General features: G+C 42.0%; 1 protein-coding gene across 1 annotated transcript; it reads left to right on the forward strand.

Moving 5' to 3' along the window:
• Positions 1-324: 324 nt before the first annotated feature.
• On the forward strand, positions 325-16,751 carry S1PR3 (sphingosine-1-phosphate receptor 3). Its single transcript, XM_058172754.1, has 2 exons — positions 325-943; positions 13,341-16,751. The coding sequence occupies exon 2, from the start codon at positions 13,499-13,501 to the stop codon at positions 14,627-14,629; it is 1,131 nt and encodes a 376-aa protein (XP_058028737.1). The 5' UTR covers positions 325-943; positions 13,341-13,498; the 3' UTR covers positions 14,630-16,751.
• Positions 16,752-17,935: the final 1,184 nt, after the last annotated feature.

The following is a 17,935-nucleotide window of genomic DNA, read 5'->3' on the forward strand; positions in this document are numbered from 1 at the left end:
GCTGGATTTCTCAGAAAATACACAGAATGGAAATATTTTCAGCAGATATAACATTATGCTCTTCTTGAAGTTCCTATTTCCTGGCCATTCTTTATTCTTTTTTAATTGATGGTATTCCTTTCCCAAAGCAGGAATGGGAAGTATTTTATAAAATATGCCCCTCAGCCTCCCCCAGATCAGTGCGGGAAAAGTTCCCAGGTCTCGAAGGGCTGAGCGCCCTTAGATAAAATGACGAGGTGACTTTTGGAGAGCAAAGCAGAACTCCCTTCCTCCTTCCCTGCGCTTGCCACCCCGCGCCCGTTGACTCAGAAGCCAAGCCCAGGGAATTCAGTCGGAGCTTCTTCTCCGCCAAGGGTGCAAGAGCGCACCCATCGGCCAGACATGGGCCACCTTTGCAGGCCCTGCTCGCTGAAGAAGAGCGGGACTCCTTTCCCACTCAGCGGATCCGGCTTGAGCAGCCTGGTTGGGAGAGGAGCAGTTGGCAGGAGCGCGGAGCTGAGGGCTGCTGCCGTGGGAGGTGCGTTGGAGGACACAAGGCTCGCCGGAGAAGGAATGTAGAGGCAGCCCAGCGGGGACCAGGGGAGGTTGTGGCGGCGTGTGTGAACCGGGACTGGTCGCCGAGGAGAGTTCGGCGGGAGGGGCCCCGCAAGGCCGACAGGAGGAGGAGGAGGCGGCGGCGCCGGTGGCGGAGCAGGAGAAGGAGGAGAGGAGAGGGAGGCATCCACTCGCAGCCGGCCGCCGGAGTTTTCTCCGCTTCGGCTGGACGGCGCGGTCGGGAGGCGCTGATCGCCCCGCGCGGCTGCGCTCTTGGCTAAGCGGGAACTTTAGCCCCACGAAAAGTGGGACTCGGCAGAGCAGAGCGCTTGGCGCCAACAACCTCCAGCCGGCATGAGGCGCGCCGGGCAAAGAGCGGGCAAGGAGAGACAGGAGCAGCGGACGCCAGGTGAGCGGGAAGGCAACGCCGGCGCGGAGTTAAAAGGGCGAAGGGGATGGGAGTGGGTGAGTGGGTGAGACGCTTCGCCTCTCAAAATCCGAATTGGCGCGAGTCGCTTGGGAATCGGGTGGGACGGAGTGGGGGCAATTTTAAGGGCGACGGCGCCGACAGCGAGGCAAGAGAGAGAGAGAGAGAGAAGGCGATGCAAAGCGACAACCGTGCGATTTGCTAGCTATTTTTTTTTGGGTGAGGGGGGAGAGGAATCGGCTGGAGACGGGAACGAGGTGGGACCGTTTACAGATCCCATCTCGCAAAAAAACACGACAAAAGGCATTGTCTACTTTCTGAACTTGGGGGACCCACAACTGTATTCTGCCTTCACGACGGGGCTGTGCTGGGCACCGGTTCTAACTGAACTTCAGCTCACCATCACCGATTTCCAAATTCGCTATGTTGGGGAGGGTGGAGGGTTGAAAACTCCTTCCCCTTTAAAAAAAGTTGCGGTGGGACCCTCGCCCAACGGGCTTTAATCCACAGCAGTTTCTTCGGCGGCGCGTTCATGCGGGGAAAAGACCAAGGAGCCAATCGGTCTCTGGGGTTAGCGGAGGTCAGCTTGGCCTTTCCGGTTTCTGATGATCCGAGATACAGATGATACAATCGGGCTAAACAATTTGGGGGAAGATATTGATTGCTTACTTGTTGTACCATGACTGTTGTGCTCTGTGATTCTTGAGAGTGTATTTATTTTATTTATTTTGTCACACAGTATATATAAGCATAAGCATGAAATAATTATACAATATATAAGCATAAATATGAGTATGAGTATGTAATAACTATATTAATTGGATATAAGGAAAGGAAACAATAGGACAGGAATGGTAGGCACGTTTGTGCTCTTATGCAGGCCCCTTACAGACCTTGTAACTTGTCTTTTTATGTACACTGAGAGCATATGCACCAAAGACAAATTCCTTGTGTGTCCAATCACACTTGGCCAATAAATAATTCTATTCTATTCTAGAACTGCAGGTCAGATCAACCATTCCCAACCCAACACCTCCCAAAGTGTTGGATTAAGACTGGGGATTGTGGGAGAGTGCCAGACGGGAAAATTTAATTTATAGCATCAGTTTTTAAGCCAGGAGGCATTGTTCTCCTCCCTTGCTTTGGAGTTTGCTTGTGCATTTATTTGGTTAAAACGTTTATGTACTGAATTTATACCCCACCTTTCCTCCAGGGCAGCTCAGGGTAGTATACCTAGCATGATCACTTAGGTGGGTTGGACTGAAAGAATATGACTGACTTCAAACTACTCAGAAGGGCAGACTTGAACTCCAGTCTTTTGGTCCTGGTTCAACATCCTTTGTATTTGCTTCTGGTTTGATCAGGTTAATGCATTTTCAGGACAGCCATGGATCTCCTCTGGGGATGGGATCTTGGAAAAAGTTCACAAAAAGTGGATGGAATTCGGATAACTGCAGCAAGATTTTAAAATGGGCCATATTAAATAGCTCTAAAGAAACGGCTGAGATTCGAAAGTTTGGAGTACAAAGAGGAGAAATGCAATTTTTAGGAAACAGCCGACTCTTTGAAATGAGGAGATCTCTGTGAAGATAGCTTCTAAAAAACCCCAAAAATATACTCATTGTGTTCTCTGGAAGTATAATGGAAGAAAATAAGAGCAGTAGAATATGAGGTACAATTCTAAAATAATGGTAAATTTAGCAAAATGTGGTAATAAAATATGGGCAGCCATCCAAAGCATAGTCAAACAAATGCCATTTGCTTGAAAAGAAGCATGCAGCTGCTATTGAGCCAGTGATTGGACAGGCCTTTGAAAAGTATTCAGGAGGTGGGCAGGTCAAATCCAGGAAAAAGATGGAGCCTTTTAAAGGTCTAAGCCTTTTTTGCTTTAAGGTTTAAAGTGAAATTGAATGATGCTAGCTAACAGTTCAGCTCCTTTCTTATATAATTAATTACTAAATAAACACACTTAATTTCTTTCCTATTCCAGACAGATCACATTTAAGTTTCTTCCTATTTCAGACATAAAACAGCGTATATGAACTTTCGAAAGTTAATTTGGAAGAAGTACTTTAGACTTCATCCAGGACAGTATCTCTTTGCTGCAAATTAAAGCAGCCACGCTTTTTTTCAAGCAATTAAAACTGAAGATTCACAACTTCTACATACTGCTAGTGAATATCACATATATGTAATCTGTGTGACAGAATTTAATCGGATATGCACTCTTGAGCTACAAGAAAGGACAATCCAAATATTTATTTTATTTAAACAATTTATATGACCACGCACCTCACTATTAAGCCTTTCAGTGGAAGGATCCTTCCTTCCTTCCTTCCTTCCTTCCTTCCTTCCTTCCTTCCTTCCTTCCTTCCTTCCCCATACAAATGGATTTTGAATAAAATACAACATTATAAAATAAACTAAATTGCAACTTGGAAGTTCTGTAGTGGTTTGCTTCAAGAACATCTTGTCGATCAGTTTGAAATGTCATGTCGTGTCCCAGTGTCATTGTTTTATCAGACAAGCAGAAACATGCTGGGCAGACAGTTAAAGATCATGCAAGGTCAGAATATTCACATTATATCATATTCGGCATGTAGAGAGAGCTATTATTTCATTTGTGGACTGCTCTGTGAGGCATTCTAGCTAGATCAGAGTGACGTAGTCTGAAATAAAATGAATATGGACTGGATCTCACATAAACATAAGCACAGCACCTTTCTGATAGTAAATACAATAACGCCGCAGCCATGTCCCTTTTTCAGGCTGATCATGGGATCATGATTTTAATGAGTAGAAGAAGTTTTGAGTTTGTTCAAAACGTGAAGCGCTTCTCCACTTGTTCACTTTCATATTCACACTCCCTCCTGATCTTTCTCTTCCTCTCTGTCTGAAGTGAAGGACAAAGGGGGGAAAATTGAGCAGCATCAGGGGACAGCATCTTGAGTGCCTGGCAAGGACAGTCCTCCTCCTCCACTCATGATTTCATGACTCTCTCTGGGTTCAAACTTATGGGAAGAAGGTTTGAAGGTACATGGACTGCTTCTCCTGTTCACTCCCTTTCCCACAATCTCCCTCATGTAAGGATCCAATTTCAATGCGTCCACCATCTGGAAAGAATATTACTTCAGCAGCTAGACTTCAGGAACATGAGAACACTTTTCTTCAAACAGCCAGTCCATACATACCCTCAGCTTCACAAATATTTATACAAATCTAAAACCCCCAATAATCTTAACTAAATCACCTTATTTTTGCTAGTAGATCCCAGTGATATTGAGCTGCAATGCATGAATTGACTGGTCTGCTTTTAATTTCCTCTCATAAGATGATGTAATTTCACGTCTTTCTTGAATATGGAAACCTAACATTGAGTTTGGTGTTAACCTTGCATTTATTTTACAAGTCCTGCATAGTCTATTTTCACCATTCTTGGTCATGAAAAACAGTGGGGTACTTAGGCAGAATACATACATCCGCCCGTCCGTTTGTCTGTCTGTCTACCTATCTCTCTGTGTCTGTCAGTCATCTATATCTGTTTGTCTATCATCTATATCTGTCTGCCTGCCTGCCTGTCTGTCTATCATCTATCTATCATCTACCTCGCATGCGTCCCCATCAGACAGCTAACAGTCAATCAATTGGTGGCCCCTGATATCAAATATGTGAATGGGGTTTGGAACACATCAGATCCCATCAACTAGATCAGGCCTGCAGAACTTGTAAAGGGGACAGAATGACACTGATAAATTAAAAATCATTGCAGGCTGCAAAGAAATATTCGGCGTGCCATTCAGCTACTCTGCAGCTAATGGAGCAGGGTAGTGGAATTATTACTTGCTAAAAATTGCCAGCAGGCCACACAAAGACTGCTTCGTGGGATACTTGTGGTCTGAAAGCCATATGCTATGCAGGCCTGACCCAGATGCTGCATACATGTTGATCATGGTCAGGCTGCAGATGAAAACCGATGGGAAAGAACTGCAGAAACAGTGGAACATTCCAGACATATACCTCTGGGTGCATAGGAGCCTTTTTTAGAATTATGACAAACATGCATTGGTTGAAATAGTTAGGGAAGACATCTAAGGGAAGACATGTTGACACCTTCTTGGAATGTTTTGATATTAGTTAGATATTAGATACAGTCTCTGAAAGGCATTCAAAACAGCCAGATCTACACAAGCCTTTATGTTTCTAGAGAAATTGCTTAAAGGCATCATTACCAGGTTGGAAATCTTCTGCTATACATATATGATATATCATAATAATGTACATTAGGGCTGATATCATCTCTCATGGGTTCATATTCAAAATAATAGAAGCATCTGCTTTGCCTGGTAGTCTTTAGATCAGGGGTGTCAAACTCCTGGCCCGCTGGCCGGATGCGGCACACGCTGCCCATGCCCAGTTTAGCGAAGGGGGGGGGGGAAGTCACGATACATTATGTGATACCGCTGTGACGATGGGAGTTTGACACCCCTGCTTTAGATCAATCATTTCCATTTGTAAACAGTAAAGTAATCATTACAATGAGAGATGACATACAAGTAGTAGTAGTAGCAGCAGCAGCAGCAGCAGTAGTAGTAGTAGTAAAAGCCATGGGTGCTGGATTTCTAGTGTCTTTTTTTTTTTTAATACAAACAAACATAAAAACATCTTCAATCCAAATACAGTGTGTCGGTAGGTTGATTACAAATCTTCCGTGCAATTTCAACATATACATATCATTAATTTGTCTAAACTTACATTTTGTCAGTCTAATATGTATCCAAATGTTTGAGTTCTAGTGTCTTAAAGAAGTATAGCAGGCTTTATAACAGCATTTCTTCAAGGACTACAATCCAAAAGTGGGCAGAGTCAGGATATTTGAGTGTGTGAGTAAGTCTGTGTGTGTGTTCATGTGTGTGTGTTCCTCTTATATCCACCTACTATTTGCTTTTAGCATAAAGTTTACATGAAATGCTTTATTGTCTTAGGCCCCTGGACATGAGTATCTGTAAGAAAGTATTTTCCAGATTGCCTCTGCCCATCCCTTCCAATTTTCTGAGTGAAGAAAGACATGTCTGGAATAGATAATGCCTTTGAGAGGCACATATGATGGACAGGGTTGAAGCAAGCAGCAAATGTTGGCTGTAACCCAAAATGGGTGAGGGCATTTATGCTCTCATACCCCTCTTTTTCTTCTTTTTGCTATCTCTCACTCTGAAGTGGCAGATCTCTTACGGAAGGGTAGTGAAATTATTATATAGGCATATATGTTACTCTAGGGCTACAGGCTGATCATTTATGCATTCAAAGACAAGGATTGAAGGTGCTGGACAAAAGACTCTATGTATATTACTTTGGCCTATATTCCTTTGATCAGTATGGAATTATTTTTCATAGAATAGCCAAAAAATTAATAAATAATAGATAAAGCTGCCACAATGTGCCAAATATAGTGTAGTATTAAAATTATGATTTGGTGTGTGATCTGCAACTATCTGGCATGTTTGTGTGTTCTAGAATTGCCCTTTCTAGATCCAGTTGTTGTTGTTAGTTGCGAAGTCGTGTCTGATCCATTGTGACCCCATGGACAAGGTTCCTCCAGGCCTTCTTATCCTCTACCATCCTCTGGAGTCCATTTAAGCTCATGCTTACTGCTTCAGTGACTCCATCCAGCCACCTAATTCTCTGTCGTCCCCTTCTTCTTTTGCCCTCAATCTTTCCCAGCGATAGGCACTTCTCCAGTGAGTCCTTCCTTCTCATTAGGTGGCCAAAGTATTTCAGTTTCATCTTCAGGATCTGGCCTTCTAAAGAGCAGTCAGGATTGATCTCTAGGACTGACTTGTTTGTTCGCCTTGCAGTCCAAGGGACTCGCAGGAGTTTTCTCTAGCACCAGAGTTCAAAGACCTCAATTCTTTGGCACTCAGCCTTTCTTATGGTCCAACTTTCACAGCCATACATTGCAACTGGGAAAACCATAGTCTTGACTATATGCAGTTTTGTTGGCAGGGTGATGTCTCTGCTTTTTAGTACGCTGTCTAGATTTAGTACGCTGTCCAGTGAGTCCTTCCTTCTCATTAGGTGGCCAAAGTATTTCAGTTTCATCTTCAGGATCTGGCCTTCTAAAGAGCAGTCAGGATTGATCTCCTCTAGGACTGACCGGTTTGATCGCCTTGCAGTCCAAGGGACTCGCAGGAGTCTTTTCCAGCACCATAGTTCAAAGGCCTCAATTCTTTGGCGCTCAGCCTTTCTTATGGTCCAACTTTTACAACCATACATTGCAATTGGGAGAACTATAGCCTTGACTATACACACTTTTGTTGGCAGGGTGATGTCTCTGCTTTTTAGTATGCTGTCTAGATTTGCCGTAGCTTTCCTCCCCAGGAAAGCTATGGCAAATCAAGACCCAGAGGGTGCATCAAAGAACTAAGACAGTAAATACGTACATATGATATTGCCCTGAAATGAACCAAAGAAGCTTCTTGGATGAGAAGTGAAATGTTTTCAAAGAAAGAAAAAAAAACAAGAAAAGTCCAGTTGCCTTTTGAAAAAAGTACTTTTGAGACAGTTATGACCCGGATGATCGAGAATCTCCATAGACATTGAAAGTTCATACTTTTTTTGGTGTAAAATGTATCATTTGTGGATCTGATTTATTCTGGTGCTGTGGAGTGGTTTAAAGCAGGGGTCTCCAACCTTGGCAACTTTAAGACTTGTGGACTTCTACTTCCAGTATTCCTCAGCCAGCTTTGCTGGCTGAGGAATTCTGGGAGTTGAAGTCCACAAGTCTTAAAGTTGCCAAGGTTGGAGACCCCTGCTTTAAAGGCAAGTGGATTGGAAGTTTTCCATTGTTGTGTTTATCAAAAAAAAAAGGAGGGAATCAATCTATAAATAGGACTATATAACTTAGCAGTTATCTGATGAAGATTTGTTCTGCCTTGGAAATATACACTTAAGTATTTTATCAGGCGATACTCTTATTATCTCGTCTTATTGTTTCTCCAAAGCATTCACAATGCCATACGTGCTTTCCCAACCCGTATCTTATCTTCACGATATCCCTGTGTAATAAATTAGTAAAGGAGATAACAATTGGCTTAAGATCAGCCAGTGAGCTTTGAAGGATGGTGGGATTTCCCAAGGTCTACGTAATCTAACTTAACTCTCTTACCCAGAGGGTAACATGAGCTCTGAGTTACTTTCTTAGCCTTAGTCCACTGAGTCAGAGTATGTTTCATAGTGAAATCGTGTGTATACTTGTTTTGCTGACATATTTAACTGTTCTCATTGACAAAGGGTTTAAACAAGAGGCTCTCCCATAGTTTTGCCAGGTTCTAGAGATCAGCCTTGCTTTTTTCGATTTGAAGTCCTCCTTGCTGGTTGGAAACTCTTGGAAATGTATCCAGAGTGCCCAGATTGCAGAGAACTGATAGATTTTATGCATTAAAACTGTCTTTTTTTTGGACAATAGAAATGAATCCAGGTCAGCCTCAAGCAGCATTCTCCACTTCTAGTTTTCTGATTTTTAAACTGCTATGTTTGCAGAATAGCAGCTAAGTGTGTTGTGTTTGGTAATTAGTAACTTAGCTGAATCTCCTTATAAGAACTACTGGGAAAATAGCAAAGTTTGGATCTAGGAAACTGGAGCTTTTAGCTATGTTGGGTGCTGTGGATTTTTACTGCCACCAGCAACTATCTAGAAGAGAAGCCAACTGATAAGCAAAACTTCCATCTGTAGGCCAAAGTAGCTTGTTGGCAAGTCCCTTTTTTTCCATTTCTGCATTTTTCTCTGCAGTTCCCTTTCCCTCCTTCCCCAAACTCTGAGTTTGCAAATAGCATCCCAGGGCTGCCAGGGGTTGAATCTGAATATATAAAAAAATATATTTGGGAGTTGGAAAAAGAGAGATCAAAGCAGTGGTGAAATCCATTTTTTTTTACTACCGGTTCTGTGGGTGTGGCTTGGTGGGTGTGGCATGGCTTGGTGGGCGTGGCAGGGGAAGGATAGTGCAAAATCTCCATTCCCACCCCACTCCAGGGGAAGGATACTGCAAAATCCCCATTCCCACCCCACTCTGGGGCCAGCCAGAGGTGGTATTTGCCAGTTTTCTGAACTACTCAAAATTTCTGCTACTGGTTCTCCAGAACCTGCTGGATTTCACCCCGGATCAAAGCTTTGCTTGTTCCTCTTCAAACCAATTCTCTTGTTCCCTTTCAAGAACCAACATTTGTGCTTCCAGTCTTGCTATTATCTCCACCTTCTTAGTGCACTGTATAGGCTTGAATGGGCAGTTCTAATTATTTAAAAGTTGTTAGGCGGCAATGGGAGCCTCCTGTTTACGGTGGTAAAAGTCTATAGGAGTGCCAACAGTTTGCTCTTCACCTTCAGTGAAGGTGTCCCTTAGCCAATGATAAAAGAAAGACCATGGCAATCCTCTTTTTTTGCTCAACATATTGCATATTCTCCTGCTGGCGAGTTCTTTCTTTCAATCTCTTTGTGTACTTTGGCTATCTTCTCCCCTGTTCAGGAGAGCCGGTAGTGGAAATATTGATGTGAGAGCGAATCAGTTCACTCTGACCTTCAGCTGGGCCCTCCCGCTCGCCCCTGCGCTATACCTACCTTTATTCCTTCATTTTTAACTCAGCTGAAAGGCTCGGCAGAGCGGATCGCCATGCAAAGCATGTGCGCAAAGCGAACTGGTGATATCACCGGTCAGAACCTACCACTGGAGCCAAGCATCCCTTCCAATGGATGCAAATCTTCCCCATATGCAAGAAACATTGTAAATTCCTCCTACTTTTTACAGCAGGACTTGGTGCTTAAAAACGAACACGGATGTCTGCTAGAAATGTGATCACAGCAGGAAGATGCTGGTGCATAGGCTTTATATGTGGAGCAATGGTAAGCCCCAGAGACCATGTCAACTAATATTGACCTGATATTAGAAATATCAATATAGTATTCATAAATCTGTGTGCTGGCATTGTATGAACATCCACTCTCCTTTTACTTTGACTCTGATGTTTGTATAAAGACAACTTCCATGCCAGAGCTCCGTCTTTCTTCAAAGTCAACCTCAGAGTTTCTCTGCAAGTTGCCACTGAATTATAATTTCTAATATAATATAATAGTAGAGAATAGCTAGATAACAATCATATTTAATTTTAATTATTTCACAAGCCAATGCATGCTGTGAAAAGAGCTTTTGGAAGCACACCGGGCATTGCTAACCAACGCAAGCCTTTTAGTGCAAGAGAATGATAGAATAAGTTGTCAGACTGGTTAGGAAAGAGCCTACTCCAATGCCAAATCTCAATTTTATGTCAATAATCTTCCTGGCATACGTTGTCAATTCTCAAACATATCATTGGTGTCTCAGCATTTTTGACCTGATTCAGTAGGGAGTAATGTTCCCTGGTCAAAAAAACCTCAGTTGCTAAAGAAGTCACGATCCTTGGACACTCTTGGTTGAGTGAAAGGCATTCAGCAGCATCAAGAGGAAAGAAGAACTGAAGAACCTGCCTGAGGAGAGATCTCTTCAAGGAGGTCAGGTGATGCAATAATAGTATTTTTTTTTAATGAAGACTGTCCCATTCATCCAATCATTTCAAATTTGATGATGTGGAGTTGTGATTTTTAAATGACCCTAGAGTGCTGTAATGGCTTGGCAGGGGAAGGGCCTTCTCTGTGGGGGCTCCCGCCCTCTGGAACGAACTCCCCCCAGGACTTCGTCAACTTCCGGACCTCCGAACCTTTCGCCGCGAGCTTAAAACTTACTTATTTATCTGCGCTGGACTGGGTTAGTTTTTTAAATTATGGGTTTTTAATGGGTTTTATCTCCAAATTTTAATTGTGGCCAATTTAAATAAGTTTTTTAATTGTATTTTAATGGTATGTATAGTGTATTGTGTATTTTTACTTGGCTGTGAACCGCCCTGAGTCCTTCGGGAGAAGGGCGGTATACAAATTTAAATAATAAATAAATAAATAAATAAATAGTCCATTTCTTTCTTTCATTTTCTCTGGGCTGTGCAAAGTTTGAAGAGGTATAGCTGTTTCTCAAAGCAACATGACTCTCTCTGTGTTCTAAAGCAGGGGTCTCCAACCTTGGCAACTTTAAGACCTGTGGACGTCAACTCCCAGAATTCCTCAGCCAGCTTTGCTTTGCTGGCTGAGGAATTCTGGAAGTTGAAGTCCACAAGTCTTAAAGTTGCTGAGGTTGGATACCCCTGCTCTAAAGAGCAAAGGATGAGCTTTCTGCGGTTCCTCCCCGCCCCCCCGCCCCCGGCCGGCTCTGGATACATGGCGATGATCTTGGCTGAGCCAAGGGAAACCAGTAGCAGTGATTCCATAACGATCCAGTATCACTTTGAGGCAAATCATGGCCACTTCACACATTCAATAATGTGTTTGATTATTGTGTTTCATTCTTTAATTTTATATAATTGGCTTAGATGAGTTTTGTTGTTGGGCAGATTGAAAACATAAGTAACCATGGGAGATGACAATGACCATCCATAAAAGCCCTGAGAAAAAGGTAGGGCAATCCGAATGATGAATTATCTTTTTGGACTGCATGAATGTAGGCCTTGGAAGAGTGCGTGTCGACTGGGCCTCTTCAGTTGTTATATCTGATGTGCAGTAATATCTGAGCTGCTTTCTTAAGACACCTCTGAAATCTAACTACTGTGCAATTTTCAGCCTATTATCTGTACTAAATACTGAATAGTCAGCAAAAGAACCCTAACAAGATGACCTTTAAATGGATAGATTTTTGAATTACAATTTACGCTGCTGTCAAAGCTGAATTGCTGGACAGGGATTCATCACCACGCTGTCTACAGCAGGGGTGTCAAACTCGCGATGACACGTTGTCATGTGACATATCGCTAAAATGGGGGTGGGGATGGCTCGCACGTGACACATTCGGCCTGCGGGCCATGAGTTTGGTCTACAGCAGCAGTTCTCAACCTGTGGGTCGGGACCCCATTGGGGTCAAATGACGATTTGCCAGGGGTCGCCTAAGACCATCAGAAATATGGGAAGTATACTTGCAAGTCGAAGAATCGCGCTCCAATGGTTGACTCCACAAGCCAGCTGCAGGCTCTTCAAATCGCTAGCCGAATTTGGCTTCAGGCGCAATGAATTAAAAAAGAGAGAAATCTTTGCTCTGATGTCTCCCTCTCAAGCCAGTGCAGTCACTCCCAATCACTAGCCTAATCTGGCTTCAGGCGCGATAAACTTAATAGGGGAGGAGTCTCAGCTTTAATGCCTCCGTCCTCAAGGCAATTGCAAGCAGTTCAGATCGCTAGCCAATACGGCTTCAGGCACGATAAATTCAAAACGAAAATAATTTTATGGTTGGGGTTGCCACATCGTGGGGAATTGTATTAAAGGGGTCGCTACATCGTGAGGAATTGTATTAAAGGGGTCACAGCACTATAAAGGTTGAGAACCACCGGTCTACAGGATGCTACAAGTGGTGCTGCCCATTTTTTCTAAAAAAAATACAATTGAAGTGTCTTTGTCCAATAAAAGGGAGAGGAAGAGATCAGATGGGGAATGTGCAGAAGAGGGGGAGGTAAGAAACAAGAAGTTGAGGGGAGAAAAATTGGATGGTTTGGCGGGAGGTATTTTTCCTATGAAGTGAAGGAATTCTATGTCAAGTTCTATGCAACATTTTCCCAGGAAAGATTTTGTATTGGACTGCAGTCTGTTGCGTATTTAAGATGCCATTTCAGACAGTTGCAGTCAGGACCAGTTCTATAATTAGGCACAGCCTGACAAGTTCAGACAGCACATTTTAGTTGTTTTGAAAGGGCAAAAATGGAGGAGTTATGAATTTACTAGTAATGCATTATTACTGCCAGAAATGAGATGCCCTTCTGGCATTGCTTCTCTCGTGCTCAACTAATTTAACAGGCCTTGAATTCTAGTCAGATGACTCTACCCTGCGGCAGGGTAGAAGAGAAGAGGATAATATCGTCTAATACTGTATTTCAGGCGATCAATGTCAAATCAGTGCTGCCCTGCGTCTACAATCATATCTATATTTTATCTTATACCTTGTTTTGTTTTTTTGTGAAAATCATTGTTTGGAAATTCATTCCTACACTAATTCTGTCCTTCTCCTTAATATGTAATAGCTTGCTCCAGTTTTTCAGTCCTATGTGATGATATAAAATGACCTTAGCTTATTTTGGCACAGTGGCAATGTATTTGATAGGGAAAGCCCTTTATAATAGTAGCCTCACCTGTTTGATAATTATCTCCTTTGCCTTGAGGATCTGACTGCTCTCTATTTAAAGGAGAGTTGCCTGTTCCTACTTTGTTACCACGTGAGATTCGGGAAGCCTATTGACTAACATTGTCTTTTACTTGTTTTTAAAGATCCTGACACCGGAGCCTGAAGATGCTGAAATGTAATCAGCTTGAAGACATCTTTAAACAACTGCGCTCTAAAGAGTGTGGCGTGAGCACCCCCTGGTGGAAAACAATTAGAACAAAAATTTCTTGATGTTCCAAGTGCATCGCTCTCAAATTAAGTCATGGCTATTGTCAGCACAGCACCCCCTAGTTTTTTTTTCTTTCCGGAAAATGAAGCCGTGGACCCAGTGATAGTACTTCATTACAATTATACTGGAAAGCTTAGCCGTGGAAAAGAAAAAAAACTGACCATCATTGCACTTCTCATTATCTGTGGCTTTATCATCCTGGAGAACCTAATGGTGCTGATTGCCATCTGGAAGAACAACAGATTTCACAACCGCATGTATTTTTTTATTGGCAACCTGGCCCTTTGTGACCTGTTGGCGGGAATAGTTTACAAAGTGAACATTCTGATGTCAGGAAACAAGACTTTGACTTTGTCTTCCAGGATCTGGTTTGTTCGGGAAGGCAGCATGTTTGTGGCGCTGGGTGCTTCTACATTCAGCTTGTTAGCCATTGCCATAGAACGGCATTTGACCATGATCAAAATGAGGCCGTATGATGCAAATAAAAAGTACAGGGTTTTCCTGCTTATTGGAACGTGCTGGCTTATCTCTCTTTCTCTGGGAGCTTTGCCCATCCTTGGTTGGAACTGTATTGGCAATTTAAGAGACTGCTCCACTATTTTACCACTGTACTCCAAGAAATACGTGGCGTTTTGCATCATTATTTTCATAGCCATCCTAGTGGCCATCGTGATCCTCTATGCCCGCATTTACATCTTGGTGAAATCAAGCAGCCGGAACGTCACCAATCACAACAACTCAGAGAGGTCCATGGCATTGCTGAGGACCGTTGTGATTGTGGTTGGGGTTTTCATTGCCTGCTGGTCTCCCCTGTTCATTCTGTTACTGATTGACGTGGCCTGCAGAGTGAAAGAGTGCTCGATTTTGTATCAAGAAGACGGCTTCATCGCTTTAGCGGTCCTCAATTCAGCCATGAATCCCGTCATCTATACACTGGCAAGCAAAGACATGCGCCGGGCCTTCTTTCGCCTGGTGTGCGGTTGTCTAGTGAAGAACAATGTTGCCATGTCTTTGCCTATCCAGCCCACCCCGGATCAGAGTCGCAGCAAATCCAGCAGCAGCAACACCCCAAAACTGAATGATGACTTTCTAAAAACAAAAAGTTTGTCGTACATCACTGAAAAGAATAAACCTCCATTTTATAATGGAAACGTCTGCAAATGAAGTCTGCTGACTGGGCACTTCAAGGATTCTTGTCCTGTGGCTTTTACAGAGCCAAAGAGAAAGGGCTTGTTGTTGTTTTTTTTAAAAAAGTGGAGTTTCCTGCACTTAACTCATAGGAGGGGCAAACTTGAGACGGCTGCTTAATTCGAAGTGCCTATTTCGAGCATTGAGTTTTAGGTCTTCACCGACTGATTCAGGAAAAGTTGGGCTGCCTTTCCAAGTTCGCTTGAGGGTTGTGTGAAGAAAAAAAGAAGTGCTACCTACCCCTGACATTGCACCCTTGATGCAATTCAACTGACAAAGTGTACTTACTAGAGAAACAATGTAGAAATGGTCGCTGATTACTCTAAAGCACTACATGAAATTCACTTATGTTCTAAAATGCAACTGTGGAAGCCCTTATAGGACCCTAGCAGAGTCTTCCTCGGCCCACATCAATCTAGAATCAACATTTAGGATTTAAGAGTGGGTCTGGACAATTTAGCATTCTATGATTGGCTTTCTCTTCAGTAATAGAAACCCTTACAAACATTCTGTGATGTTCCAGTAATTCAGCTGGCAGTCTGGGGAAAAGGACGAAATAATTTTATTGTATATGTGTACAGAATGCCCTTCTCCGCTGTTAATGTTCATTGGCCGCAGGAGACAAGACTGTACCTCCTCTATCCTGCAGTTTAAGGTGAATAATATATGGATATTCTATCCAGGCTGCACTGTTACTGATTTCTGTTAACATTTTCACAAATATTTATTCACACATTTTGAGATTTGTTATATCAAGAAATCAGGGCTTAAGTTAGAATGTGGTGGCTTATTTTGCCAGGCCTGATAAACAGTCGCAGGCCCAGCAGTTGTTGTGTTGAAGTAAACCGATCAAGGTGTTCTAGGGGAAAAAAAAGAGATGTTTTAAGTTGGGGCACCAACCTTTGTTTTTCTTTGTATTTGTTTTCCTTTTATTATGCCTGCTGTGTGGCATAGGTTTACATTGTATGGCATTATAATATGCTAGTCTGTATAATATAAACTCTTTAATGTAACAAGTACTGTGAACATGTAATCTTCAAATATTTTTTAAGTAAATGAAGAAAACACCTTTATGTAAGTTTTGTGTGACAGAAAATAGATGCTCGATTAATCCAGTAATAAGTCTTGCATTTACCAGTGCAAACTTCCAAAGCAAATGCAGCAGAAGCCATTTCTGCATTATTCTGTAAAAAAAAAATCATAACCATTGTTTTTCACTAAAAAATATTTTATTATTATTTAATGTAGTTTGATGGTAAAATTAAAACATGTGACTTGGAATTTCATGTATATTTCACCTATATATTTTTTTTAATGTAGGTTTTTGGTTTTTTACTATTTGAGAAGAATGTTACAGATTGAGAAATCAGGCCGCATTATTGTTTAAAACAGAACCAGATAAATGGTCTATTGGAAATGATGTGATCTTCCCCCAAATCATGAAAAGACACAGCACAAGAAAATTGTGACTACTTAGACAAAGATATACAAATCACAAATCATATTTGACTGTTGACATTCATTGGCAGTTATATCGAGGCCCAAATTGAAATCTCTTCATTACATTGAAATCCTCTTTGTTGGGGTCTTCCTATACGTTAATCTATTCTTGGGCTTATCTGCCTAAGCCCTTTATACAAGTAATCAGCTTACAACCTTTCATTTAATGACTGTTTAAAGTTACAGCAGCATTGAAGAAAGTGACTTACGACTGATCCTTGCATTTATGACCATCACAGCATCTCTACGTAATGTAATTTGGGCATTTGGCAGCCACAATGTATTTATGATGGTTGTAGCATTCTGAGGTTTAAATATTCACAATTTTTCCAGCCCATTTCTGACAACAAAGTCAGTGGGGGAAGGCGAATTTCCTTAATGACTGCATGATTCACTTAACAATAATAATAAGAATAATAACCTTTATTGTCATTGTACGTATATACAACAAAATTGATTTAGCCTCTACTGGTGCAATCCATTACAAAAATACAAGACAACATGAATAATATAGAAAATGGTCCTTATACAGTAATTAGGGAGAAACCAGTCATATATTTCCATGTATGCATGGAATGATTGTAGTTGTATTTAGGTGTCTGACAGCCCATGGATAAAAGCTGTTTTTAAACCTGTTTGTCTGGCTGGCTATACTTCTATGTCTTCTGCCCAATGCTAAAAGTGAGAAAAGACACTGACTAGGATGTGAAGTATCCCTAAGTATCTTCCTTACTCTGCTGAAACAAGACCTGGTGATGTCATTGATTGGTGTTAGGGGGCAGCCAATGGTTTCTTGTGCCGAATTAATCACTCTCTGTAGTGCCGTCTTGTCCGCAGCTGTTGAACCAGCGTACCATACTGTTATAACAGTGATCACTTAACAACCACAGGAAAAAAAAAAAAAGGTTGTAAAATCAGATGTAACTCACTGAACAACCTGGCTTTTTAGCAACAGAAATTCTGGTCCCTTATTGTAGTTGTAAGTCAAGGATTCCCTGTATATACACTCCGCTTATTTTGGACTTAAGCCTTGTTTTTCTCCTCATTGCTTTGTTAATAGATCCGTCCTATTTTTGTCAAACTTCTTTATTCTCTACACTGGTAACAGCTCTCCATGAGGCATAGACATTTCCTTAAATATATGCCATAATGAATTGCTGTTCCAAAATCCATCTGCCAAATATAATATTTCTCAGAGAAATGCCATGAATTTATAGAATTGGCCAATTTCACAGAGCCTGTCTCAAAGAATTTGTCAGGGGAAAGAAAGTGTGATGTCTGAATTGTTCCATAGGACTAGATCCAACCCAGCCTGGGATCTGAACCACAGCAAAGCCTATCAGGTCATACAGTCAACAATGAGCCAAGTCCTGGCCGTGCCTGGTGACTACTACCACGTCACAGAAATCATAGAAATTGCTTCCACCATGCAAGCATTTCATATTCCTTGCTTGCCAAGAGGGAGATCTGAGTGCTATTCCTTCCAAACATCTCTCTTCTTTAGATGGGTTCTTTTGGGAAGAAAATTAACAGTTATACATATGAATCAAAATGGAAGAGCCAGAAACAAGCCCTTCTCTTTTTAAATGATGACAGAAAAATGAGACAGGAAGGGCAAGAGCAGATAAGACTGTCAAATACATCTTGAAATGCTGGCAAGGAACAGGAGACAGTCTGAGTCAGTCCTTTTCCTAAAGCCAAGTGTGTCCACCCATCAATCTGCACAGCCCACAAAATGTCATGAGCAACAGCTATCCTGCAGGAAACGGGTGGCGGGAAAAT

Source organism: Ahaetulla prasina, chromosome 2 (genome assembly GCF_028640845.1).
Source record: "Ahaetulla prasina isolate Xishuangbanna chromosome 2, ASM2864084v1, whole genome shotgun sequence".
Lineage (NCBI taxonomy): Eukaryota > Metazoa > Chordata > Lepidosauria > Squamata > Colubridae > Ahaetulla > Ahaetulla prasina.

Excerpts from the sequence above, each read along its gene's own strand:
- S1PR3 (XM_058172754.1), top strand. The coding sequence starts at position 13,499 with ATGGCTATTGTCAGCACAGCACCCCCTAGTTTTTTTTTCTTTCCGGAA.